The sequence below is a fragment of the Colletotrichum graminicola genome (assembly GCF_000149035.1).
Source record: "Colletotrichum graminicola M1.001 genomic scaffold supercont1.35, whole genome shotgun sequence".
NCBI lineage: Eukaryota > Fungi > Ascomycota > Sordariomycetes > Glomerellales > Glomerellaceae > Colletotrichum > Colletotrichum graminicola.
Window position 1 is genome coordinate 344,047 of NW_007361039.1, and position 23,872 is coordinate 367,918.

At 47.6% G+C, this 23,872-nt stretch overlaps 7 protein-coding genes across 7 annotated transcripts; 3 read left to right on the top strand and 4 right to left on the bottom strand.

The window, feature by feature from the left end:
* Positions 1 to 6,337: 6,337 nt before the first annotated feature.
* GLRG_08025 (tripeptidyl peptidase SED3) lies at positions 6,338 to 7,020 on the top strand (the record flags this gene model as incomplete). Its single annotated transcript, XM_008098710.1, has 2 exons — positions 6,338 to 6,561; positions 6,669 to 7,020. 2 exons carry the CDS (start codon positions 6,338 to 6,340, stop codon positions 7,018 to 7,020), a joined length of 576 nt encoding a protein of 191 aa, XP_008096901.1.
* A 67-nt stretch (positions 7,021 to 7,087) lies between these two features.
* Positions 7,088 to 8,797, bottom strand: GLRG_08026 (FAD binding domain-containing protein; the record flags this gene model as incomplete). Its single annotated transcript, XM_008098711.1, has 1 exon — positions 7,088 to 8,797. The coding sequence occupies one exon, from the start codon at positions 8,795 to 8,797 to the stop codon at positions 7,088 to 7,090; it is 1,710 nt and encodes a 569-aa protein (XP_008096902.1).
* A 1,222-nt stretch (positions 8,798 to 10,019) lies between these two features.
* On the bottom strand, positions 10,020 to 11,277 carry GLRG_08027 (uncharacterized protein; the record flags this gene model as incomplete). Its single annotated transcript, XM_008098712.1, has 3 exons — positions 10,020 to 10,392; positions 10,448 to 11,103; positions 11,137 to 11,277. The coding sequence occupies 3 exons, from the start codon at positions 11,275 to 11,277 to the stop codon at positions 10,020 to 10,022; spliced, it is 1,170 nt and encodes a 389-aa protein (XP_008096903.1).
* A 1,409-nt stretch (positions 11,278 to 12,686) lies between these two features.
* Positions 12,687 to 14,341, top strand: GLRG_08028 (cystathionine beta-synthase; the record flags this gene model as incomplete). Its single annotated transcript, XM_008098713.1, has 2 exons — positions 12,687 to 12,952; positions 13,024 to 14,341. 2 exons carry the CDS (start codon positions 12,687 to 12,689, stop codon positions 14,339 to 14,341), a joined length of 1,584 nt encoding a protein of 527 aa, XP_008096904.1.
* A 447-nt stretch (positions 14,342 to 14,788) lies between these two features.
* GLRG_08029 (signal recognition particle receptor beta subunit) lies at positions 14,789 to 15,682 on the bottom strand (the record flags this gene model as incomplete). Its single annotated transcript, XM_008098714.1, has 1 exon — positions 14,789 to 15,682. The coding sequence occupies one exon, from the start codon at positions 15,680 to 15,682 to the stop codon at positions 14,789 to 14,791; it is 894 nt and encodes a 297-aa protein (XP_008096905.1).
* An 831-nt stretch (positions 15,683 to 16,513) lies between these two features.
* GLRG_08030 (uncharacterized protein) lies at positions 16,514 to 18,952 on the top strand (the record flags this gene model as incomplete). The annotated part of the gene is made up of 6 exons (XM_008098715.1): positions 16,514 to 16,771; positions 16,834 to 17,643; positions 17,694 to 17,784; positions 17,839 to 18,103; positions 18,152 to 18,264; positions 18,315 to 18,952. The coding sequence occupies 6 exons, from the start codon at positions 16,514 to 16,516 to the stop codon at positions 18,950 to 18,952; spliced, it is 2,175 nt and encodes a 724-aa protein (XP_008096906.1).
* Positions 18,953 to 21,469: 2,517 nt separating this feature from the next.
* Positions 21,470 to 22,580, bottom strand: GLRG_08031 (glycosyl hydrolase family 10; the record flags this gene model as incomplete). The annotated part of the gene is made up of 3 exons (XM_008098716.1): positions 21,470 to 21,765; positions 21,832 to 22,066; positions 22,131 to 22,580. The coding sequence occupies 3 exons, from the start codon at positions 22,578 to 22,580 to the stop codon at positions 21,470 to 21,472; spliced, it is 981 nt and encodes a 326-aa protein (XP_008096907.1).
* Positions 22,581 to 23,872: the final 1,292 nt, after the last annotated feature.

Here is a 23,872-nt window from a genome sequence, read left to right on the forward strand (position 1 = left end):
TTACTTAGATAGCGTTAAGCTATACAAACTAATTACTATATAATTATAAGATAGTTACCTTATTATTATAGTTCTTATTAATTATTATAATAGTATTTAATTAGTAAATAGGCACGTTAGTTATTATAGACGTACGTATTAGACTATTAATTATTAAATAGTAGGGATTATAATAGTTAATTAATTAATTATGTAATATATTATATATATCTAGTTAAGATTCTATAGGAGTAGGGAAATCCCCCTATTTCTTAGTTAGGAAATCCTAAAGAAATCCTAGCTATATAATTAGTAGATTTACCCTAAAAGTAGGGCCCTTTTACTGCCTATTCCCTAATAATTTGCTATAGGGTAACTGTGTATTTGCTAGTTAATTTATATGTTGTAATTACCTTATTAATAATAAAGTCTTTATTAATCTAGTAAAAAGAAGGATTACACCTAAATTAGTAGACCTTCTTAACGCTAATTTCTATATGTAGACTAAAGAAGATATTACTTTTACTTACTATAAACAGCCTATTTTTAACTTATAAATAAAGAATCCTAAATTTATTAATAATATTACTAGTTAATATATCTTACCTAAGGAGAGATTAATAATTAATTAGGCCTTATTTACTACTTTTTTAATATTATTATAAATAATAGCTAATACTACTTTATAAAGGTAGCTAACCTTATTTACTTTAACTTATTTACTAATAGTAAATTACTACTAGCTAAAGTAGAAGTAAAATAGCCTAACCTTACTTTTATAATAAGATAAAATCTACTAGGCACTTACTAATCTAAACCTAGTACTTAGAGGTAATATAAGTACTTTATTTATTAATACCCTGTTACGTAACCTAAGAACCCCTCACCCTTATTATAACTAGTACAGTAAGTAATTAGGTAGTTAGCCTATTATAATAAATAAAATAAATCCTTAGTAAGATATACTATTTAATTTATTAAATAACCTTAAGCCTACTACTAACCTCTTACCTTAAGGCACTATATAGAGATTTTAATTATAAGGCTATAATAAGTTATAACGTTAGCTACTATATAAATCTAAATTTATACCTATTTTTTCTTTATAACCTTACCTATATTAGCTAACTAACTTTATAAAGCTACTAACTAATAAAATAAAGTATAGCAGTAAGCTATATAACGTTCTTAATCTTAAGTTAAGTATCTTTTAAGATAACTATAGTAAGGTTAAAATTAAGTAACACTAACTTAGTCCTACTTTTTTTATTATATTAAAAGGTAAGGTATCTTAGTTCTATATTAATTATATTTATAGTAATAGTATTTATAATTTTAATAAGATAGTTAACTAAATTTATAACTACTTTAAGATATAGGAATAAACGCAGACTTACTTATCTAAATAGTAAGAAATAATACTTCCTTAAGTTATATATAATAATCTTATAATAACTAAGATCTAAGCCCTTAAGGAGCTTATCTTAAAGCTAGCCCTTATTTAATAGGCTTTCCCCTTATTATACTAAAATAATAAGGTGCTAAGAAGTTAGTTACTAAATACTTACTTTAGGGTTCCTAAGTGTAACCTTTACCTATATACTCTAGCTATAATATTAAAAGGAGTATATAGCTAATTATAGTTATTTATTAGTACTACTATAAGGCGCCCTTACTATAGCTAGTACCTTACTAAATCCTTACCTTTATTACCTAATAATTAATATTAAGTAGACTATACCTACTAAGGCTAAGGCTGTTATTAATAGTTTAGTAATAACTATAGTAGTAGTAAGTTTTATAATAGTAATAATAATAATAGTAGCTATAATACTAAAAAGTACTACGTTTACTATAAGCCTAGCTACTAGTTAATAAAGTATACTACTAATAAAAGACGTAAAGCGTACTAGTAATTTAAAAGTAACTGTTATATTAAAGATACCTTACTAACTATATATAACACCTTCCTTACTAGCTATAAAGGCACCTATCTATAGGAAAAAGAAGATAAAAATAGTAATAATAATAAAGATCTTTAGTAGTATCTTTAAGGGGCCTACTTTATTATTAGTAATAATAAAAAATAAGATAATAGTATATTTTACACCTTAACTATATTCTTTAGTAGCACTAAAGTAAATAGTAATATACTTACTACTAACCTTACTAACTAAGCTATTTATTACTAATTAATAAAAATTAACCCTAATAGTATCTTTACTAAGTCACTTAGTACCTTTATACTAGATTATTACTTATTAGCTACCTTTTAAGGTATTTTACTAGATATAGGCATAGTAAGTTACTTAACTATAGGCTACTTATAAGCTATTATACTATAGTAAATTTAACTATTTATAACTATTAACACTATAGCTATAGGTAAAGTAAAGATTAGGTTTAGTAATAGTAATACTATTACTTTATAAGGCACTATTATAGTAAAAACTTCCCTTAGGTATATTACTTTTTATATAATACCTACTAATATACCTTTCCTACTTTACTTAGCTAATATAAATTAGCTATTAATTTAATTTAATAACCTTATAAATACTTTTTAATAAGGTAAACTTATAGTGCTAGTTATATAAAAATAAGGCTACCTATAGATACTACTTAGCCTACCTAAGTAAAGCCTTATAAGTTATTACCTAACTAACATTAAGTTATACTACCTTTATTAACAGTTTAGCTACCTATTAATTTACTACCTATATAAGATACTTTATAAAGCTAGCTATAAGGTTAAAATAAAAGTAATTAAACACTTAATAAAGTACTATTATTATTACTAGATCTATAGAAAGGCTTCTTCTTAATTCTAATTTACCTTATATAATAACTATTTATTTAATTATAAAGTTATTATTAATATTATATACCTTAATAGTAACCTTATACTTTACGTTATTAATACTACTACTACCTTTAACGTAGCTTACTTCCTTTATAATATTTTAGTAAAAACTATATAAGAGGTATTATATTATTACTAAATTAATATCTACTAAGGACCTCTAGATTAGATTATTACTAATATAAGGCAGAACTTTATCTTAACTAAATTTTTATATAAAGCCTATATAATAGGCGTTAAAGTTAAGATTATCTCTATTAAAGTGTATTATAGCGTTAAGAAGGTTAAGAGATACTACACTATACTTTAATAAGTATATAAAATAATCTAAAAAAAATACCTATCTATTAACTATAAAGTAGCACTTTAAAGTGCTACTAAAGTAGTTAATAATACTACTAGCCTAAATAGCCTTATACCTACTTTATTAGTATTTAGTGCTTACCTTTATATAACTACTAACTCTACTTTTTTACTTAAGATAATCTAATATATAACTACTATTTAAAAAGTAACTAAGAATCTTTATAAATATAATATAATATAGTAAATTAATAAGGCTTTTACTACCTATAACAGCCTAGATACCTCTATAATAAAGGATCTACCTTTAGGTAGTAACGTCTATATCTAGTGTAAAAAAGGAGGTTAGTCTAGCCTATATAAGTTACTTACTACTTAAGGTAAAGACTTTACTATTAATATTAATAGCCTTTATATTTTTTAATCTATATTAGTTAAGCTATATTATATAGTAAATAATAAAAAAGGAGGCTTAGCTAAGTAACGTCCCCTATTTATCTTAAATAATAATAGTAGTTATAGTAATAAGCCTACTAAAAATACTATTATTATTATAACTAGTTTAGGGTAGTAGCTATATACTAATAATTTTACTATTATATAACCTTAATAAGCTAAAAAAATCCCTATAAGATACACTTTACTATAAAAGACTAATATACCTTATACTACCTTCCTCTTAGTAAAAGAAAAAACCTATTAAACCCTTATAATCTAACTATATAAAAAGGGCGTTATTATAACACCTAGTAAGCTATTTAAGTAATTAGTAGCTACTAAGATTAACAGCCTTATTATATAAGGCGTCTTTAAATTTACTATAATTAACTAACTTTAGCTATATAAGTAAATTTTTAAATTATAAATTATAAATAAGGTAAAAGACACTAATAAGAAGCCTTATAAGAAATTACGCCTTATTATTTAAGGCTATACTAATAATAGTAAGGAGGCTATTCTTACTTAGTTACTTACTATCTAGTAAGCTAGCTAGTAGCTTATCTTTATACTAGCTTTTTCTCTTTTTATTAATAGTAAAGTTATATAGCTATATAATATTATATAAGCCTATATTTAATCTACTTCTTACCTTAACTATACTATTTATATTAAACTTCTAGCCTAAATCTATTATAAGTACCTTAATAATACTATTATAAAGGTTATTAAGCCTTTATATAAGATTACTAAGGTAGGTATATACTAGTAGGCTACTTATAACTATTATTATAAGGAGAATCTCTAGATAGTCTTTACTATATATAACCCCTACTTTCTCTTATTATTTAGTAAAAATCTATACTTTATACTTATTAGTATATAAATAGATAATACTATTAGCCTAATAGACCTTTTATTTTCTAACTAAGAGAATAAAAAACTAACTAAAGTAAAATTTACTATAAAAAATAAGTTATTTCTTATTATTAACTAACTACTTACTTTTAATAGTAAGATTATTATAGTTATATTTACTATAAACACTTTTATTACGCTTTACTAAAAAAGGTAAGAAGTAAAACTATAATTAATTAATATAAAGTTACTTATAGCCTACTAAGATTTTATCTAGTAATAGGTATAAGAAGTATATATTACCTCTATTTACTAGCCTAAAGCGTACTATAATCTTTCTATTATAGCCTAATATAAAGAGCTAAATAATAAGGTAATTAAAGACCTTAACTATTAACTATAATAGTAAATAAGCTTACTTAACTATAGTTTATAATTTATTCTCTTAGATCTTATATTAGCTAAGCTATTTATATTTATAAATAGATTATTTACTAATAATTATAATATAACTTTATAGTTAGGATTTATTATCCTCTTTATAAATAAAGAAGTTAATAATAACTAAGCTAAATTTTTTCTTTATAGTAATATTCTTTATTTCTTATTTATAAAGTCTAAATAAGTTACCTAAAGCGTCTTTATATCTAAAGTATATAAAATAGTTATAGGTATTAATATAGCTTATACCCTCTTTATAACTATTATAATAATTATAAAGAAGCTTAATATTTTATTAATCCTAACTATTATATATATAGACTTATATTTACTTTATAAATACTTAGTTAAGCTAGGAACTATAAAGGAGAAGCGTCTTATAATTAATATTATATTACTAAGATAGTCTTATAAGTAATATAAGCTTTATAAAGTCTAATAGATTACTAGATCTAATAATCTAGCTAATAGATTTATAAAGGTATCCTTAAATTAAGTACTTAAGGGCCTAGTTATAAATAATAAAGCTAAAATATATATAGAGGGTTAGGTTATATAAGTATAATAAATTATAATAAGTATATAGTAAAAAATAAATTATAAGTTATATAACTAACTAGATTATAATAGTAGTAGTTAAATCTAACTAATATAGAAATACACCTTTAATAGCTATAGCTAAAAAAAAACGCCCCTAAATAAGTTAGTGTAAGCCTGCGCTATCTATAAGGAAAAATAGAGGATATAAGAATATACAGCACGTAACTACAAAAAGTGTAATACTTTTAGAGTTTTAATTTTTATTACGTTTTTAGGCCTTTTAAAGGCAATCTAGATAGCTAGGGCACTAGTGACTTTTACTATAAAAGAAAAGTTACTAGTATTAGTATATAGTAGGTATACTTTAGGGGAGGTAGTTATATAATATTTATATAATATACTGCCTCCCTTAGTAGTATCTACCTTACTACTAGTATACTACCTAAAAGTCTAGATTTACTTTATAACTAACTAATATAATAAGTAACTATATTCTATATTATAATTTATTATGTAATCTATAGGATATCCCTCTTACGTGATTTAACTAACAGTTATATAACTTTATTACATTTTTATAGTGACTAGTAACTACTGTATAACAGGGTGTAACCTATGTCGTGTTGATGCGCCGCTTTTCTTCCTCTTTCTTTCTCCCTTACCTTCGCCCACGTATCGTGGCGTGACCTGGTATAGGTGGAATTTTCCAACACTCCACCATCGGAATTGATACGTTCCCAGCCCACAGACCCGAGCCATATATTCAATCTTTCAATCGCGGTTGAGAAGTGTTTCCACGTGGAGCGAGCCCTCTACAGCGTCTTGACACCTGGTCCAGAGCTCTATGGCAAGCACTTATCACGGGATGAGGCACAATGGCTGCTCAATCTAGATCACGGAGCTCGTGATGCCATCATGAGCTGGCTCCTCGAGCAGACAGACGTGGAACCCGCGCATGTCATCAGCGACAGCCATTGGATTCGGCTGAAAACGACGGTGAGGGATGCTGACAAGCTTCTGGATGCGGGCTACGCATGGTTCCAGCACTGGGACAGCGGCAAGGAGGTCTTAAGGCCGTTGCAATACTCGCTGCCACAGGACTTAAGAAGCGTGATCTCGTTGATAATCCTTACCATGAGGTTCTGCTCAGATCCCTCTTCGAAAGCACAGAAGGCCATTTGCGGGACTGAGACCCAAGATTATGCTCACATCACAGGTGGATGCTATGCCTTCACTGAGCGACTAGGCCGGATGAATTGATCCCACATGGCAATAGGACCATTACGCCCAGTTGCATCAGGGCTCTGTATAACATCCCCGCAAACCTGAAAGTCAGCAAGGCCCGGGGTCTCGGGGTATACGCCTCTCAGAGGCAGGTCGCCAAGTTTGCCGGTTTCGCCCTCTTCGCCCAGAAGGTCGAACCGCCCTCCAAAGGCGTGAACTTTTCCTTTCTGAAAATCAACGGCGGGACGACGGGCCAGAACCGGAACAGCTTGTCCAACGATGAACTGAGCTGTCTTGCTTGGTCGCGGAAATCAAAAGCACGCGATTTTGAATGTGACCGCAGTTTCAGAAACAGCAATAGTTCAACAATTTGAGGGTCGGCCTAGAACGCGTACAGACACTAACAGTTACGAGTCTCCATGGTGTCCACTACCATCTATTTCAATCGCGAACCGCGGTGACCGCAAAAGGGTTCGCGGTGAAAGTGCCGTTGGGATCAGCTTTGGCCCTGGTTTTCCCAAGGCGCTTGTACTTGGCCTCGTCCTCGTAGTACGTCCTCCAGATCTTCTCATCGGCCATCCTCCAGTCCCCGTAGGAACCCCAAAGCACGCGTCTGTCCTGTTTGCTGAAAGGGCTCTGCGGCCCGATCATGATGGCGTCATTCTTGGCCTGCCACGCCTGCGCGTACTTCTTGGATTCCTCGTCCGGGTTGTGGAAGCAGTCCAGGGTCTGCAAGACGGACGAGTCCCTCCAGCTGTACGAGGTCCCGTTGTCCCTGTTGGTGTAGAAGCGCGAGCTTTTGCCGCCAAAGCACTGGATCTGCACGGAGAGCTTGCACCGCATGTAGCGCTCGAAGCTCTTCTCGCCGGCTACCCCCTGGAGGAAGTGCTCCGGGCCGTAGATGAGATCGATGCGGCTGACCACGGCGTCGACCCAATTGTCCTTGCCCAGCGTCGTCGACTTGGTCGCGTAGGTGCGTTTGACGTAGGGCAGGTCGAACTCGCGCGCCTTCGGGAAGAGCCACTGGCCCGTCATGTCGGACATTTCCATGTCGAACTCGTTGAACTGGAGGGTCTCGTTCTCCAGCAGCCCCTTGAGTTCCCGGAACTTTGCGAACCAGGCGTCGACACTCGCGTCGTACTTGTCGCCCTTGTTGGTCGGGCACCACTGGGCATAGAGGATGATGGACGCGGGGAACTTGCCGTTGAGGAACTTGAGGAATTCGTCCTCGAGCACGTGCCTGATCTTGTCCTGGATACGTTCCCAGACGGTCGCGTCGTTGAGGTCCTTGAACAACGTTGCCATAGGAAAGTCCATGCTGACGACGCTGACGCATAAGTCGAAGCCACGGGGGAAAGTAGGATCGTCAGCCATAGCAGCGACAGTAGTGAGGAGGCGGGTGAGGACTTCTTTGCTATAGATCCAGAAGGCCTTGATTCCATGGGGGCCCTTGAAGTTGTTAGGTCCAGAAACAGTGCCAAGGTAACTCTTGGACTTATACACCTCAACGACATAGTGTGTAATGATTCCAAAGTTGCCAGGGCTGCCGCCGAGCAGAGCATAGAAGAGTTCTGGGTCGTTGGCCTTGGTGATGTCACGGATGATACCATCGTGGCAGACGAGCCGGATGGTCTTTATATGGTCGCCAAAAAGGCCAAAGCTGCGACCGAGCTGTCCGTAGCCGCCAGTCTGGCCGTGGCCACCCACGCCGACAAAGGCACATTGCCCAGTGGGGACGAAGAGCTTGTTGTGCTTGAGGTACTTGTTGAGGTCCATCATGGTGGTGCTGACGCCGATATAGACGAGCGTCTTGTCCTCCGCAATAGGGTCCTTGGGTCGTATAATCATCAGGTCTTTGTAGGTGTTGCTCAGATCAAGCTGTATGTTACTGCCGCCCGTGGACGACGCGCCGCTGTACTGGTGACCGCCGCTCTTCACGGCGACAGCGACATTGTTCTCGCGGGCCCAGTTGACGGTTTTAACGACATCCTGGTCGTGTTTGGGACGGACGATGAGGTCCGGGTTCATGTCGTGCTCCTCTTGGTAGGAAGAGGTGGCATACTGCTGGTTGAAGAATGCATAGTCTTGCTGTTCGAGCTCGTCTCCGGTACGAGAGTATTGCATACCCTCCAAGTCTTGGATACGAGGCATGGCTGCGAGTAAGCTTTTGTCGAGTAGTTAAAGATGGTGCGACGACTGTGGTTTTCCTGGTTCAGATATGACAGTTGGCCACCGGTAGCAACACGAGGAAGGGCTTTATAATGATACGAACTCCCGCATGTGATATCGCCTCAGGCGGAATGGCGAATAGCCTATGTATGGGAGACATGATCTACACACGCGACCTTGAGAACTGGTATCTTGTCGAGACAGTTCAGGGCTGGAGCCGCTCATTGGTCTCCCAAGAGACAAGATGGTCAGCGAATCTGACGCCAAACTATTACTATCGTCGGAGGTATCCGATGGCTTGACCTACGCTCGTTGGCCGACGTGTGGTTAAAGCTGGATTGAGACACACTAACCCTATTAGCCATTCATGACCATCAGCTCCGTACCCGCATGACAGAAAAAACAACCCACGTTAGCACTACCCGTAGTAGTACAAACAGCATAACACTAAATATATAGATAGACCTATACAAATTAATAAAAGTTTACACTAGTCTGTCCCACTTACTACTAAGTATGTTTTCTGTACATCTTAATTGCGTCTTTTGGTCTTATTTGTGTATAGAAAAAACACTTGTTAATCGCCTTGGGGTAGATGTGGTGTGGGAAAGTACTTGACGTAAGCCATCTTTTCTGTCAGGCGGATGCTCGGATTGGAGAGGCTGAGGTCAGCCACATAGTATGGCAAGAGTCTTGGGCGTGATTACTCGGGCACACCGTGCCCGTGAGGAATCTTGTGGACATGCTGCCAGGATTGGCGATTGGAGGTAACACAAGGTCCCTGGAGCGGCTGTTGGCCCAGTCTCAGCCATCAACAGACGGGCGGCATCATTCGGCGTACCCATGTGATACTGGAGTATACTCGGGCAGAAAATTTGCATTGCAGATACCCCAATGAGTCAATTGTGGAGATTATAGAGGATTCCAATGCTCACTTTCTGCTGTTTGATGTTGGCATTCTCGGAACCAGGCAGAGTAATCTTTAACTGTCATCACTTGGACTTTCGTATAGAGCTGGGTGAAGTGTGCGCTATGATTGGAAGTGAGACAGATGGCTGAATTATAAAGTTCTGGAACTGCGGATATTCCTTGTCAAAAAGCAATAATGCATACCAACCGACAAGCTGAACCTACGGCCTATCACGATGCTCAACTTACGGCAACCGGGTTTCGGAAGGGCCCACGAATCTAGTCCGCACCACATTCAGAACTCCTTGGCCCATTGCTTGCCACTCCAGAGGTTCTCCGTCGTCCAAAGCCAGTAATCCCGGCCCTTGATCATGCACACCAGGAAGCTGGGCAGCTGATAACCCATCGCGGCGCCGACGCCCTTGCTCCTGCCAACCGGGACCAGATGGTTCTCGCGAGGATCTTCCGTAAACAGCCTGTCCTGGCCCTCTGCCTCCTCAGGGTTCTCCGACGCCAGGAGGAGGTCCCGCCTGAGGTTGGTGCACAGAACCGGAACGGCGGCCAGGATGTTGTGTACGGCGGGTCGGGCGTAGGAGGACGCGTCGCCGACGGCGTAGACCTGGGGCCCGGCTGGGTCGACGCGGAGGGTCGAGGAGTTGGTGCTCACCCTGCCGTCCGTCGAATTCTGGCCATCAACCAGGCCACTTCATCGCCTCAGCCCACAGTGCCAGGATGTAGAGGTCCGCGTCGAGCGTTTCCCCGCTGTCGAGGATGACGGCCGCCGTTGCCGCGACCTCGCCCGCCCCGGCCGCCGCAGGGCGCACGCTGCAGACCCAGACGCCCTTGCGAACGGTGACACCAACCTGGGCGAGGTAGCTCTCTGCTTTGCGCGCGATGGCCGGGCGAAGCGCGGGGAGGATCTCAGACGCGGAGGTCACGAGTGTGATGGTGGCTTTCGGGACCCCCAGGGAGGTTTGCAGCCGGCGCGACTGACCGTTGAGGTATTCCCCGAGTTCGCCGGCGGTCTCGACGCCCGCTGGGCCTCCGCCGGGTATGACGATGCTTTTTGCGGCTGGGAGGGCCTTTCGGAAGACAGCCCAGCTCTGGCGCAGATCTTCCGAGGCGGAGTTGAGACCTAGCAGAGGTGAAGGCGTCGACGCGCCAGTGGCAATGACTACTGCGTGGTAGTCGAGTATCTTGACGCCTTTTTCGCCTGCCATGTCGATGGTCACGGTGCGGTTGACGTGGTCGAGTGCCGTTGCTGTTCCATGGAGGAATAAAAAAGTACCTTGGGCATACGACTCGAACATGGAGGAGATGCCGACAAAGAGCTTGTGTTGCGGGAACATGTCGTCGGAGAGCAAGGCTCGAGGACATGCCTACCGACACATGGCTTGGGCCGAAGGACTGACGAGAATCACCTGGTACTCCTCGGGGCGTGGCAGTCTCGGTAGGGCGTGCCTGAGGAGGTAGTGTGCCGTTGAGATGCCGCCATATGAGCCACCGAGAATGGCGACATGTTTCTTGACAGGCGAGTCGGAAGGCTGGGCCATCGTCACCTATACTTGGACTGCCGAGACTGACGAGAAGGACAAATGATGCTGAATGAACGCCAGGGCAAAGGGGGCGAATACCAGAGATGATTGAATGTCGCGAAACCTGAACGCCGAGAGACATCGGATATACATCATTCGCATGCTGTCTTTAAAGCTCTATCGCGGACCACTGCGGGCGGACGAGTGAGTGCAAGAGTTCCTCATTGGGCTGCTTTCTGGTGATGGTGGCTTTACAACACATGGGTTCGCGAGAGATATTCGGCCGAATCGCGGACGAGTCGGTGGCGCATGAGAGGGACCGAGTTTACAGGGAACAGGTTACATTCTCAGCAATATGATCAGGTGGTTAGGGTTTTTTCTCCCCCGAAATAGTACGACTGGGAAAGATGGCTGGAGTATTATAGTCAGTCTTGATGACTGTCGAGGCCCAAAGGAGAGAGTATGTTTCTGTTGTGTGCTGCGGCGGTGGCACAAGTCGGATCCAGCGGCGGCCCGGCCGGGGGTTGTGGGTACAGGCGGCCGAGACATGTGGCCGACGAGTCGGGATTCGAGCAAAGGCCCTTTCTGTTGGTGCAACCCAGGGCATGGTTGATAATCACAAGAGTTGAGTCAGTTGAAACCTTGCCGGAAAATCAGAACAAGACTCGGGAAACACCGAGAGACAAGGGGCCGTTGATGGTTTTCTCGGTCATGACATAATGGTAACCTTGAAGTGGCCACGGTTGGATGGGGCAAAAGCGTCTCCGTACTCCGAACAGCGTGGAGAGAAGGGGGGGATTCCAGGAGGAAAAACAGAAACAAGAAAAAAAGAAAAAGAAAAAAGAAAAATCAGAAAATTCACCGGGGGCAACGAACCACATTACGGCGTGCTCTATAGTATCGTGTATGGATCGGTACCATGGTACACTCGCTCTTGCGCAAGGCGTGGGGGTTATACAATACTTACTTACACACCGTACTTCCCTCGGAACCTTAGACTGGAAGCGGTAAAAGAAAACCCTGCAAAGGTACGGAGTCCACTAGGTACGTTTGTACGATGTACGATATGCATTAGGTAAGCGGTCCGGGCCCTGTCTCTCGCCATTTGCCCCTCAGCGGGCGAACAGCTGTATGGACAAGGGCGCCCCCTTGGGGCGGATATCTTCGGCGTTGGCGGGGTCATTTTTTCCAATTCTCACACCATCCCACCCAGTGGATTGATTGTGTTTCTCTTTTTCCCACCCGTCGCACCGCATAGACTACTACATGACGTCCGTGGCCTGACCGTTTTAATTATTTTCTCCTTCTCTCTGTCCATCTCCCTCTCTCTCCCCCTCTCTCTCCCCCTCTTTCCTGCAACCCTTTCCTCTCTGCTGCTCCTCTCAACCAACACCCCCCGATCCCAACCCAGTCATTCATACGCAACCATGGGCGACATCAAGTCCATTAACGACACCCGGGTGGCCGTTACCGCTCAGTCGGCCACCGACCTCATCGGAAACACGCCCCTCGTGCGTCTCAACAAGATCCCCCAGAGCCTGGGCATCGAGGCCGAGGTTTACGCCAAGGTCGAGCTCTTCAACGCCGGCGGCAGCGTCAAGGACAGAATCGCCCTGCGCATGATTGAGGAGGCCGAGAGGTCCGGCCGCATCAAGCCCGGCGACACCCTCATCGAGCCCACCAGTGGCAACACGTACGCACCATCTACCTTCCCCGTCTCTTCCCAAAATGTCGTTTTTGGCACAAGAAACTGACACAACACAGTGGCATTGGCCTGGCCCTCGTTGGCGCCATCAAGGGCTACAAGACCATCATCACCCTCCCCGAAAAGATGTCCGCCGAAAAGGTCTCCGTCCTCCGCGCCCTCGGCGCCACCATCATCCGCACCCCCACCCAGGCCGCATGGGACAGCCCCGAGTCGCACATCGGCGTCGCCCGCCGCCTCGAGAAGGAGATCCCCAACGCCCACATCCTCGACCAGTACGTCAACGCCGACAACCCTCTCGCCCACGAGTACGGCACCGCCGAGGAGATCTGGGCCCAGACCGGCGGCCGCGTCGACGCCGTCGTCGCTGGCGCTGGCACCGGCGGCACCATCACCGGCATCGCCCGCGGCCTGCGCAAGCACAACAAGGACGTCAAGGTCATCGCCGCCGACCCCCACGGCAGCATCCTCGCCCTGCCCGAGTCCCTCAACAAGGAGCACGAGAACGAGTCCTACAAGGTCGAGGGCATCGGCTACGACTTCATCCCCGACGTCCTCGACCGCCCCATCGTCGACAAGTGGTACAAGACCGAGGACCGCGAGTCCTTCCAGCTCGCCCGCCGCCTCATCGCCGAGGAGGGCCTGCTCGTCGGTGGCAGCTCCGGCTCCGCCATGGCAGCCATGGTCCGCGCCGTCAAGGACCTCGGCCTCGGCAAGGGCCACACCATCGTCGTCGTCCTGCCCGACAGCATTCGCAGCTACCTCTCCAAGTTCGCCGACGACGACTGGCTCGCCGCCAACGACCTCCTCCCCGAGGTCAACGGCCACGACTCCCACGCCACCACCAACACTGCCGCTGAGAAGCCCGCCGCCGCCGGCAACGACCCCTACGAGGGCGCCACCGTCCGCGCCCTGCGCCTGAAGCCCGTCATGTCCGTCTCCGCCACGAGCCCCTGCGCCGAGGCATCCGAGATCATGCGCGACAAGGGCTTCGACCAGCTCCCCGTCCTGTCCGCCGCCGGCAACAAGCTCGTCGGCCTGGTCACGCTCGGCAACCTGCTCAGCTACATCTCCTCGGGCCGCGCCACCGCCTCCAGCCCCGTCAGCGACGTCATGTTCGACTTTGGCCGCCTCGACGAGGTCGTCACGGACCCCAGGCAGGTCGGCGAGGGCGGCGACAAGACCAAGAGGAAGAAGAAGCGCAACTTTGTCGAGATCACCCTCGACACCCCGCTCTCCGTCCTCAGCAAGTTCCTCGAGTGGAACAGCGCCGCCGTCGTCACCGAGAAGGCCGAGGGCTCCAGCGGCCTGTCCAAGCCGGTGGCCGTCGTCACCAAGGTTGACTTGCTCACTTGGGTTGTCAAGAAGAAGGCCTAAATACTATTTCTTTTTTCCTCTCCTAACTTTCAATAGAAATGACGGATTGGCTTTTTTGGGGTTGGGCATAGAGAATACAAAAAAGAGACGAAGAAGGCAAGAAAATACAAGACTACATGAAGAAGACGGTAGTCCCGGGCATCGGCGTTTAGAAGCGGGCATATAGCAGGGTGGCAGGCACGAATCTTGGGTCGCATCAACTGGCCTCGGTTGGCAATATTGGCTTGGAAATTTCGGGACAGGGTAGACTCAACATCTACACACGGAGAGAACATGGCGGCTCTGGACCTGAAAGAATAGATTCACACAATCGCAATCACAATTACAATTCCTTTTTTCTCTTTTTTTGTTCTTGGCGCGTCTGAAATGGGCCGTATCCTCGCCTACGGGACCCGATATGTTTTTTTATTATTATTATTATTACTATTTGTCCTTTTTCCCCCTCCCCTATACCCGCTGGGCGATCCAGGACCACCACTTGTCGGGCCCCGAGCCGCTCCCGGTGATGTTGCCGCCAATGACGTCGACGTCGATGTCGAACTCGCGCAGCTGGTCAAAGGTGAACTTTTCCGTGCCGTAGGCGCCCAGCCAGTCGTCGTGCTCCTCGGAGCCGACGTCGTCGATGCCGACACCCGAGTCCAGCAGGCCCTTGCTGCGCGACGAGCGTATCCGGGTGATCTCGGCTTCGAGGCTCGACTTGACCAGGGTGGCGGGCAGCGCCGTGAAGAGGTCCGTCTTGTTGGCGGCGACGAGGACGGGGACGGGTGCGGGGGGCTTGGACGACTTGCCCGAGGCGGCGCGCTTCTGCAGGGCCAGGAGGACGTCGTAGAGGTAGCCGGCGGTCGGCGCGAGGACGTCGTTCTCGCCGATGGCGGCGGCGTCGACCACGAAGAGGATGGCCCTGAGCTTGGACTTGTCCGTGACGGCGGCGGCGGCGGAGAGCTTGTCCATTGCGTGGTTGCGCAGCTTGCCGTGGCCCGGGGTGTCGACGAGGAGGAACTTTGTGTGGGTGCCGCTCGTGTCGTCGTGGTTGCGGAAGCTGTGGGCCGTCTTGCTGTCGCGCGAGGCCGTGAGCTCGACCGTCTGGGGCCGCTGGCTCGTGTGCGTGGCGGCGGGGGCGTCGCCGCGCTCGAAGAGGGTGAGGAGGGCCGTCTTGCCGGCGCCGGCGGGGCCCAGCAGGAGGACCGAGGGGAGGGTCGTGTAGGGCGTCGACTTGATCAGGATGTAGTGCAGGAGAATGGGGAAGAGGAGGACGATGGCGGCGCCGATGGCGAGGACCGGCATGGAGGGGGTCATGATGAGCTCCAAGAAGTCGGTAAATGAGCCCATTTTGTCGGCCATGATTTCCAGCGACCAGGTGTCACTGGCGTGTCGCGATGTTCGGAGGAGTTGATCTGACAGAGTGCGAGCAACGATGGCTTTGCTCCCCTGTGGTGGGATACCCTGGTGACGGACGGACGGACGGACGGACGAGGTTTGGTGATGCTGGGTCGTGGTCGCGTTGACAGATTTCCAGAAGAAATCGCCGCCCGTTACGGAGTCCTTGTTCGTCAGTGGAGCTTGCTTTTTTTTCCTTTTCCATTCGTCGGCGGCCCCAGCCACAAAAAATCCACTTTAAAGATGAGGCTGGGGATGTCGGGGAGGTCGGCCCCCGACTAAACAGGGTCCATGTGCCAAGCTTTGGGGCGCTAGCTGTCAACCCCACCAATCATGGCTAGCACGGCAGACAGTAGGTGGGCTGGTCCTTTGTCAGCTCAGCCTCGCTAGTCCCGATTTAGGGACAGCGTATCCCCAGGTATGCATCCGGTAGTCCCCTCTAAATCCCACCCCCAGTCCTCAACCGTTGCCGAGCTCGGGTGCTGACGACCACGCAAATCTCGTCCGTCCACTTACTTTGCTTTTGCTTTTGGCGCCTTTTCCTGTCTTATCGACGATTGTGGCCTTTTCGTTTATCAATCCTGCCTTGTCTATCTGTTCGACGTCCCCTCCGTCCGAATCCACCTTTAAGCAATGCGTCGCTAGGTTTGAGCCTCAGTAACCCTCCGAGCAACACCACTCCCGTTTCGTCCGCTTTCTTCGTTATCGTAGCGCTCTCATTCTCTCTTTCTCGCGTCCACGCGACCCTCTCAAACCCGACCCATCGCAAGGCCTGGCTTCCCACCGCCGACATCGATGGACAAGTCCACCTCACCAGGCGGCACCGCTGCCCCCTCCGTGGCCCCGAACCAGCCGGCCAACAAGACGAGCGCCGCCGCGCCGACGCTGAATAATGAGCTGGAGATGGGCAACATTGGCGGCGATGCGCCGGCCGCCGAAAACGACATTATGCAGGTCGCCCGGGTGGGAGACGTACCGGCCATGGAGAAGCTCTTTGAGTCGGGAGAATACGATGCGACATACACTGACGATGAAGGCATCACACCCTTGCATGTACGTTGCCATCCTACATGCTTGCACCGAGCCTTTGATCACATGGTACTAACAGCTCACAGTGGGCCGCTATAAACAATCAGTTTGCCATGTGCAAGTTCCTAATCGACAACGGCGCCGAAATCAACAAGAAAGGAGGAGAGTCCGTCGCGACACCCCTGCAGTGGGCCGCCCAACGATGCCATTACTACACCGTCAACCTCCTCCTCCAGCACGGAGCCGATCCCCTCATCACCGACGCCCAAGGTTACAACACCCTCCACATCTCGACCTTCAACGGCAACACCCTCCTGCTCGTCCTCCTCCTCCACCAGGGCATCCCCGTGGACGTGCTCGATAGCTACGGGCACACGGCGCTGATGTGGTCCGCCTACAAGGGCTTCCCGCAATGCGTCGACCTCTTCCTCCGCTGGGGCGCCAGCGTACACACCACCGACGAGCAAGGTTTCACCGCGCTGCACTGGGCGTTGGTCAAAGGCTCTCCCGCCTGCATACAGAAGCTGATCGAGTACGGCGCCGACCGGTTCGCCAAGACGGAGACCGGCAAGACCCCGGCCGTGACGGCCAAGGAACTCAACACGGCCGGCGCGTGGCACAGAGCCCTGCAGGAGTGCGGCTACGACGAGGATGGTCAACCCATCGAGCCGCAGTTCCCCGGCGCGACCTTCCTCCGCCAGGATAAGAGGGGGTTCGTCACCAGGTTCCTGTTCTTGTGGCCCTTCCTCCTCGTTTGGTCCATGGTCACCATTCTGGGGAGCTTACCAGTCTTTGCCGGCGTACTCTTCGCTGTGGCTGTCGGCTACGGACTGCAGTGGTGCGCCCAGCAGGTCATTGAATTTGCCCCGCCCGATATGCGACACTTCCACAAGACCGTAAGTAGCCGCCGAGTCCCTGGTATCCGGACCTCTGCTGACAAGATTAGCCCTGGTTGGCCGGAATCTTTTCGGCTTCAGTGTTCTGGGTCGGCCTGAGATGGCTGACCACTATCATGCCTGGCACAACCGGCTCATCAGGTAGGATTGGAGAGCCCCCCCGGGCGTGCTTCGATCGGCGCTGACATGGTCTAGACGCTACAGGGTCGCACTGGTGGTTGAACCTGGTCTTCGGCACCTTCCTCGGGCTCTGCGCCTACTTCTACAGCGCCGCTATGCGATACGATCCGGGATTCGTGCCCAAGATGAACGGCATCGCCGAGCAAAAGGCCGTCATCGACGAGCTCCTGAAGGAGTGGAAATTCGACGAGACGAACTTTTGCGTTACGTGCATGATCCGGACACCCCTCCGCAGCAAGCACTGCAGGCGGTGTCAGAAGTGTGTCGCAAAGCATGATCAGTGAGTTGACGCGAACCCTTTGGTCGAGTACATTGCTGACGAGAACAGCCACTGCCCTTGGGTCTACAACTGCGTTGGTGTCAATAACCACCGCCATTTCTTCTTGTACCTCATCAGCTTGACGTTGGGCATCATCTCCTACGACTTCCTCGTCTACTACTGTAAGTGCCGCACTGCCCGTGCTTCGACCTTGATGCTAACATCTCATTAGACTACTCCAACATCTCTGACAAGGCTTCAGACAGCTGCAACTTCCTTAGCCCTGGGCTTTGCAGGGTTGTCAACGCCGACGGCTATACAGCAATTCTCACTGTCTGGGTTACTCTCCAGCTTACGTGGGTCGGTATGCTTCTTTTCGTGCAGTTTGTACAAGTCTCTCGAGCGATGACAACCTACGAGAACATGTTTGGTATCCAAGATGGCTCCCTCACCTCCGCCTTCACATCGACCGGTACGCCCCTGGACCCGAACCACCCGTCCCTGACGCCTCCCGAAGGAGCTGGCGGCCATGGGCATGCCCACGGTCACAAGCACAAGGGCGGCCGTCTCCAGCAGTGGGCTCGCCTCCTAGGCGTCGACCCCTTCATCGAGACCATCCGTGGCCGCGGCGCCGCGACCCAGAACAAGAAGAGGAAGAAGAACCCCTACTCCAACGGCTGCATGGCCAACTGCCGCGACTTCTGGTGCGACCCGGCGCCCATGTTTGGCCAGCGCGAGAACGGCTCTGCCATCTTGAGCGGCGAGCCCGTCAACTACGCGGCCATGTATGAGAGCCCGAGCCTGATGAACATGAACAGAGGGCGGAGGAGAACGGGCGGTTACGAAGCTGTCGCGGCCGAAGATGTGTAGTAGAGTGTTTCCGTTTTTATGACGACAATGTTCTCTAGAGATGATCACAGGGGATGGAGGATGGTTGGGTTTTGCTGTTTGGTCATCTTTTCCAGTGGCCGGTGGATAAGGGGAATGAATGTAGCGTTTGTCTCTGAACGACGAATGCTTATGGAAGAAGGATTACGACGGAAGGCAAGACGATGTTTCACAACTCACGAAGCGGAAAGAGCGGCCCAAGGGGGGCGCAGGATCCAACCTGCATAAGCTTCCGATGTATTAATTTGGTTATGGTCTAGTAGTATCATGAGCCTTATAGGAGGGGTTACGGAATGAGAGCTTCTTGTTCTTGCATGCTGTACTTACGTCTCGGGGTATAATGGCGTATATCGGGTGCCTAGCCGTGTTTGTCTTTCTTGTGTCTGCTCCAGGTCCGTTCAAGGGGTGTTCATGTGCTGCTTACTTCGATATTCCATTAAATACGGTCCTGTCATCGGATCGGCTAGTCTTGGCGTTGTTTGCGGCCCCGGTCGCGCTTTAGGTTGTAACCTGCCGTTTGTTCTGTTACCAGCCATTTATCAGTTACATAGAGGGTGTATACCTTATTACGGTCGATGGTAACTTGCCGATATTGAAATGGGGGCATTGTTCGGCTCGGGGTCCGGTTCCGGGTTTCTGGACTTCTCGGTCGGAGCGCGGACTATATAGTTTTCACTCTAGAATGGTATCTACTGTGTAACAGCTATTGGGCGTCAAGCATCCAGCCGTCAACCAACTTGGCTTGCACGGAAAGAGGAATACAGGCAATAAAAGAGAAGAAGAGAAGAAGAGAAGAAGAGAAGAAGAGAAGAAGAGAAGAAGAGAAGAAGAGAAGAAGAGAAGAAGAGAAGAAGAGAAGAAGAGAAAGAAAAGGGGAAGAAAAAAAAGGGAAGAAAAAAGTCTGACAGGCTTTCTCATCAAAAGTTTCAAAGTCCAACGCCTATGAACGAGGCAAATTGAGCAGCGGCAGTCCGATGTATCTTTGCAACGCCGACTAAAATTGCGAATACAAGGCGGGTCCCTCTGAGGGCCAGGTCCCAACCCGGTTCGTCAACCTCGTCGTCATATGCCGGCGGCCTGAGGACGATGAGACGGTGTATCGGGTACAGCGAGCTCGTCGAGGGCCGGATCAAAGCCGTAAGCTGCTGTATTCCGGTTTCAAGCTCGGAACAGGGAATGAGGCAAGATAGATCTGGGATCTCACAGGCATGGGAGCGTCTCCAATGCTTATTGTTACCAAGGCTGAGCGGGATTCAATCTCAAGAGTGTTTCATATAGTTCACTTCAATAACGTTGGTGATTGGAACAAAAAGGTTTACACTGCTGCATAACCATTAGAGCGGGGACAGGGGATTGCGCTTGCTATTCTAGGAGGAGTTGGTCTTATCAAACTGATCAAAGTATAAGAGCTCAACGATCAGCGCAGCAGATGGAGAATCAGACATGCTTCCTTCTCTAACTCTTCTTTCTCCTTGGAAATTATTAATCTAGAACCTTACATCTATACTGATCTAGTCTGCACGTGGTAAGTCAGGCGATAGGGAGTCCTCTTGCTAAGTCTGATTAAGTCCCTTAAGTCTGATCAGACTTAGTTGGCTCAAGATGATCAGAATTAGAACCTGAGTTGCTTTGGAGACGTTGGGTGTTGCTGTGTTTGTACGCACATCTCCGCCACGGCCAAAGTCCCTAACTACTCCACTACACGCTTTCACTATTCTCATGGTCTTTTGGTACAAACCTTTGAGACCGGTCTCCTTTACTAGAGCTACATACTATAAGTGGTGTCATGAGACCATTAGACGCACAATTATATGTGAGAAATAGTTAACCTATCAGGTTGTATAGGAGAGAAGAAGATATTGCGGATACCCAGACCACACATGCCTCTTCTAGTATTACACTTGGCCCAGCCTCTGTAGATGTTCAGCATCCCAACACATGTGTCTCGCGGTCGAACTCCATCTTGTGTCCTTCCCCCCCCGTTTTTTGGTCCCTTTGTTGTTTTCTTTTCTTTTCTTTTCATCTCTATTCCAGTTTAGTCTGTAACGTCAACCAGAGAGCCTGCCGCATAAACAAAGCCTGGGTCTATTTAGCAACCTACATTTCATGATCCGTAACGTGATAGACCAGTCTGTTAGATGAAACATAACGTGAACGGCGGAGAGCAGCTTAGTGAAATCAGCGGGTCTCAGCTTCGAATTTACGCTCAACGCGTTCCTAACCCAACGAGATTTTAAAGCATATTCAGGTGTGGATTATAGGGCAAGCAGTTCACGTCAAGGTACGAACATGGAATCGGAATAAAAAGTCATCTCAGATCTATTTCTGAATATTTACGGACCAGTCGTATACAGGGCGCCAGGGCCCATGAAGAGAAAAAAAGAAGCAGAATTTATACATGAAGATCAGCCCTCACACCAAAAAACATGGCGAGGCGTGCTGAGTTAGTCGTTGGACGTTTCACTGAAACGTCGCCCACCCCACCGGGGGATCATAAGTCTAGCCGATGACCTGGGCAACGGCGTTGTAGGCCTGCTTGGGCTGGAAGTTGGCGTCGAACAGAAGGGGGTTCGCGCCGGTCCTCCAGCTGTCGGAGTCGCGGACACCCCAGACGGAGATACCGACGCACTGCGGGAGGTCCAAGCAGGCCTTGGTGACGGTGCTGTAGTCGTTGGGGTTGGCGCCGGCAATGTCGAGCTCGGTGATGGCCACGTGCTTCACACCGCTGCTGGCGAGGGTCTTGAGGGCACCCGCGACTCCGGCGGCCTGGCCGGGGTTGAGGTGAGTCTGGGAGCCTGTAGTAGAACATTCGCGTTAGAATAAGCTGCCAGATATGGTCGACTCCAGGCGGATAAACATACCAATGCCGTCAATAGGGATACCCTGGGCGATCCACTGCTTGACCTTGTTGGCCATGGCCTTGGTCTTTGCGGAGTTGGCGCTGTCGAGGTTGAAGTCGTTGATGAAGAGCAGAGCGTTGGGGTCGGCAGCCTTGGCAGCCTTGAAAGCGATGCGGACAAAGTCCTCGCCGAGAACGTTGGAGAAGACAGAGGGGCGGAGGCTACCGTCCTCGTTGAACATCTCGTTCACGACGTCCTAGCCAGAAAGCAATCAGCACGGGCTCTATATTGAGTGTGTGAGAGGGGGGGGCTGTACTAACCCAGTGCATGATCTTGCCCTTGTAACGGCCGACAACAGCGCTGATGTGCTCCTCAATGGCCTTGGTGAGGGTGGCCTTGTCCTTGATGTTCGAGACGTAGCTGGCAAGCTGGGAGTGCCATACCAGGGTGTGGCCGCGGACCTTCTGGCCGTTCTTGGTGGCGAAGTCGACGAGGGCGTCGGCGCCGGCCCAGTTGAACTTGCCCTGAGTGGGCTCAATAGACTGCCACTTCATGGAGTTCTCGGGTGTCAGGACGCCAAAGTCAGCCTTGAGGATGGCGGCGTTCTTGGCGTTGTTGATGAGGTTCGGGTCGGCAATGTTTCCATAGTACTGCTTGCCCTTGGCCTTGAACAGCTTATCGATGCTCTGAGAGGCCTGCCTCTCCTCGATCGGGGCAGCGAGGGCGGTGATGGGTGCCAGCAGGCACACGAGGCTAGTAGAGAACTTCATTGTCAAATGAATGTGGACTGGGCAAGAGGGCTCGAAGAAGAAAAAAGAATGTGACACGAGAAACGAATGAGTGGCTGTGGTTTGGTGAGTAGATGATGCAGAGAGCCTGCCTTGGGCAACGGATCTTATATCTCGAAATGTGAACAGCCTCGACGGGAAAAGGTGGGAACATGTACGACTCACGCCGGACGGGTCTGAAATGACAGGACCGTCTGTGATTGACTGGTCCGCAAACAGTCCATGATATTGCCATCATAAACAGCCTTGTACAGTTCGAGGCTAACCGAAGAGCTCGGCATCTGCTAAAACCGGGGCCTCGACCAGGCTAGGAGCGCGGTGACGACCCGGCGACTCGACTCATACTACGTAGACTACCATGGCACGGGGTTGTACTGTTCATCTTCTGGTTACGGTTGTGTGCTTGCTTGCTACCAAGGAACCATATATTCGAAGGGTGGGGCGGAGTCTGGACGGAAACGGTGGACATTGTCCGTCATGGGTACCATCAACAGGCCATATCATTCGTCACACGCAGTATGACCATCAAGGGGGTCCCAAGGGGGGAGCCGAATCTATGCCTACGGCCGTTGTGATGGAGCCTAGCATGTTGGTCAGGCCAGATTTGAGGCGTGATTAGGGAACCCACTACCACGGAGGTGTGTTGGGGGCCGTGTCGACCCATCACGATCAGATAGATTAAATGCAATTAATAATGTGACTGGAAACGTACTGGTTGGGTGGGTGATGTGAAAATTAATTGGTTCGTCTCGCGCTTCGTTAACCCCGAGCTGTTACGAATCTATGTCAGGCTTATCCGTACAGACCAATCACAAGCCGTTGGCGCACCGGGAACTGGCCGGAAACGCCATGGAAGCTTGTTACGTCCTGCCTCCAAGTACCTCTCACGAGCCGCATCTTGGCATGGGATTGATAGCAACGTGCCGTCAGTCGACTCCTTCTTGGGCTCTTGTTACATGAGGTAAAAGCCTGTTACACTGTTTACGAGCAGTTACGTTCTGCGTAAATTGGTCAGGCCTCCCTATCGGCTTAACGAACGACATGTTTTTAATTGCTCCCCCCCCTCACTTGTCATTTTTGCCACATGCCGTCATATTCGTCCTCAGGTTTCGGCTCATTGGGGCTCGGTTTCGCAGCCCCAGGAACCTGAAATCTGTTGTTGCTAGCCGGCTGCATGTGGGCTGCAACAGGTAGATGGATGGATTCCCGCCGAAGAGGGGTTCGGATGGCAGCACATCTCGGGGCGGTTCTCAGGGTCGTCAGAAAGCGGCCGC